General features: G+C 63.2%; 1 protein-coding gene across 1 annotated transcript in view; it reads left to right on the top strand.

Moving 5' to 3' along the window:
* Window positions 1-250: 250 nt before the first annotated feature.
* Window positions 251-3,412, top strand: part of GNA11 (guanine nucleotide binding protein (G protein), alpha 11 (Gq class)) — an 8,030-nt gene continuing 4,868 nt past the window's right edge. The window contains exons 1-2 of the mRNA XM_012646147.1: window positions 251-430; window positions 2,374-2,528. Of these exons, the coding sequence (XP_012501601.1) occupies window positions 284-430; window positions 2,374-2,528 (302 nt within the window). The 5' untranslated portion in view covers window positions 251-283. The remainder of the gene's footprint in view (window positions 431-2,373; window positions 2,529-3,412) is intronic.

Here is a 3,412-nt window from a genome sequence, read left to right on the forward strand (position 1 = left end):
ACGTTCCGAGCAGTGGCACCGCCTGGGCTCTGATGTAAACACCAAACTCTTGGGCCCCAGGAAAACTTCTCGGGACCAACGGAGCTCAGGTAGGAAGGGCCCCGTGGGGCTAGGGTCCGTGTCGGGAGAGCGTGTGCAGGATAGGGACAGCGGCAGGCCCCCTGGGCGGCGTGGCAGTGCTCTGGGGCCCTGGGGAGGGTTCCGAGGCTCCTGGCTGCGCCCTCACTGCGCCCCCCACCCCCCAGGCACGGGCGAGAGCGGCAAGAGCACCTTCATCAAGCAGATGCGCATCATCCACGGCGCCGGCTACTCGGAGGAGGACAAGCGGGGCTTCACCAAGCTGGTCTACCAGAACATCTTCACCGCCATGCAGGCCATGATCCGCGCCATGGAGACGCTGAAGATCCTGTACAAGTACGAGCAGAACAAGGTGAGCCGCGTCCGCTCCCGTCGTGCGCCTGGAGGCAGCCGCCGCCTCCTCCGGCGCCGGGTGGCGTCTGCGATTCCCTCCCCCAGCTGTGGGCGTCCCCATTCTGCAGCGGGGCAAGCTGAGGCCCACCCTCGGGAGTGAGCTCCCGTGTCCCCTCCGCAGCCCCCAGGCACTGCGTACCCCACATCGGCCCTCACGGTGACCACGGGTTGGCGCTTCCCCTCCTGTGTTTCTAATGACACCTTACCGAGGTATCGTTCATTCCATGCAGTTCCCCTTTTAAAGTTCGTGATTCACAGGGTTTTGATGTACTCACGGTTGTGCAGCCATCACCACTAATTCTAGAACATTCCATCACCCCAAAAAGAAGCCCTGTCCCCATCAGCAGCCATTCCCCAGCCCCTGACAACCACATCTGTCTTTGTGGATCTGCCTGTTCTGGACGTTTCCTATAAATGGAGTCTCACACTGTGTCCTTCTGTGTCTGGCGTCTCTCACTGAGCACAATGTCCTCAAGGTCCCTCCACGCTGTGGCCTGTGTCAGAGCCTCGTCCCTTTCCGTGGCTGAGTGATGCTCCAGTGTGGAAGGTCCAGGTTGTGCGTGTCCACTCTCCTGCTGGTGGACGCTGGGTTGATGCCACTTTCTGGCTGCTGGGAGCAGAGCTGCTGTGACTGTTCGCACACGTGTCCGTGTGGACGTCTGTCCATTTCCCTCGGGTGCACCTGGGAGTGGGGTTGCTGGGCTCTGCCCTTTGGAGATGTGCCAGCCGTGCCCCACCAGCACCTGCGTGGCCTCCCTCGGTCCTTGCTGCTGAGGGACTGTGCGCTTAGCTTTATGAGATCTGTTTTCAGGGGCTTATAACTCTCGACCCCGGAGATTTTGCCTGGGACTCTGTATTTATCCAAACATGGTTCACATTGATCTGTTTCCTTTGGGGCTCGAGGTCAGTCAGCCGGATTCTGACATGTCTCTGGTTGGGGCCTCCCACCCTCACCCCAGCCCGATCCTCAGCCCCACCAGGCCTGGCGTTGAGCTGGGGCCCCGGCCGTCCTGGGCGCAAGGTGGCGTGCGTGGGCCGTGTGGCCTCTTGCCCGCTGGGCCCTGGCTTGCTGCCCGCCCTGCTCTCCTGCTGTGACCTCTCGGGGAGTCCAGGTTCCTGTTTGGCCCCAGATGTCATCAGGGTCTGGAACTGGGGTCTGCAAACCTCAGTGAAGTTTCGCTGGCACGTGCCCACTTGTTGGCACGTTGTCCATGGCTAGTGCTGCAAGGTACGGCTGTGTGGTTGAGACAGTCCCTGTGGCCCGTAAGGCTGGTCTGGAAGTACCCAGTCCGTGGGATTTTATGGGAACGGCATCTTGTGTACGAGTCCCCCAGGTGCCTGTCCCTGCCTAGACTGGGGGCGAGGGGCGTTGGGGCGAGAGCAGTGCTCACGAGGGATGGTTGAGGTCTCCGTGGCCTGGGAGGCCGGAAGAGCCAGGCCAGGACTCCCTTGTCCCCTCTCCGATCCCCAGCCGAGCTGCATCCGGCTGTGTCAGCCTGAGCGCCCTGAGGACGGGCACGTGGTGAGCGGAGGAGGAACCAGCCATCTCCCCAGTGTCTGCCCCTGAGTGGTGTGTGCGCCTGTCTGCGTGGTCCTGCTTCCTCCTTTGTGACGGGGCAGATGGCGGCTGGGCCTCAGTATCCCGGCCTCGTGTGCAAACCTGGGCTGTGATGCCACCTTGTCTGGAGGAACCGTCCCTAGCAGTCGGCCTTGGCCTTTATAACACACATTCACTCCGGGCGGGCACCAGCGACTCCAACCGCGCAGTGGGCCAATGCCCGCTCAGGCTGAGACCCGCCCGCAGGCCCGGCGTGACATTTCCGTGGCTCTGGGCACGCGGGGGGCAGCCCTGCCTGGCCAGGCCCCCGGCGAGCTCGTGGCCTCCTCCTCCCACCCCCGCAGGCCAACGCACTCCTGATCCGGGAGGTGGACGTGGAGAAGGTGACGACGTTTGAGCACCAGTACGTCAACGCCATCAAGACCCTGTGGAACGACCCCGGCATCCAGGAGTGCTACGACCGGCGGCGGGAGTACCAGCTCTCGGACTCCGCCAAGTAGTGAGTACCGCCCGGGGAGCAGGAGCGGGGCGGCCCCTGCTGCCCTCCTGCCTGTGGAGGAGGCCCCGGCCATCTCGCTGGACAGAGCAGGCGCCCGCGACGGGACATCCCAGCCTCTGTGCACCTGGCCCTGCCGCCCCTCCCGGGGTCCCGAGCTCCCAGACACCCCTCATGTCTGGGGGTGGCCAGACCCGTGGTCCTCTAGGAGGGCTGGTGGGATGGGGTGGACACACCCCAGCCTGTCTCAGTCCTGCCCACTGCGTGTCCCCCAGGGCCACGTCACCACCAGTGAGTGGGGTCCTCTTGACATCCCGGCCTGGGATAAGGAGGCGACGTGTGCTTTAGTGGGTGACTGGGGCCGAGACCGCACGCTGAGGTCCCAGTGGCAAGGCTGTGCACTGCTCTCCCTGCCTGGCCTGATGGATGGACAGGGCCAGCCTGTACCCTCCTGTCCGTTCTCCCTGCGTTTCCTCCTCCGGGAGCTTGTGGCAGAGCCCAGAGGGGCCTGAGGAGATGGGATGACTGAGTGTCCTGTGGGGTCCTGGATGGACCCCGGGAAAGCATAGAGCACGGGGGGAAACTGAGGAAGCCCGAATCAAGTGTGGGCCTCAGTTAATACACCGTGTAGATGCTGCTTCATCGATTGTGCACATACCACACCCCGTGCGAGATGAGAGCAACGGGAAACCCATGCCTATGGGGACTTTCTGTATTTGTAACTTTCTGTAAATCTAAAACTACTCTTGGCCAGGCGCAGTGGCTCACACCTGTAATCCCAGCACCCTGGGAGGTCGAGGCAGGAGGATCGCTGGAGCCCAGGAGCTGGAGGCTGCGTGAGCTGTGATGGCAACACTGCACTCCAGCCTGGGTGACAGCGCGAGACC

Source organism: Propithecus coquereli, unplaced genomic scaffold (assembly GCF_000956105.1).
Source record: "Propithecus coquereli isolate 6110/MARCELLA unplaced genomic scaffold, Pcoq_1.0 Scaffold241, whole genome shotgun sequence".
In the NCBI taxonomy this organism is placed as follows: domain Eukaryota; kingdom Metazoa; phylum Chordata; class Mammalia; order Primates; family Indriidae; genus Propithecus; species Propithecus coquereli.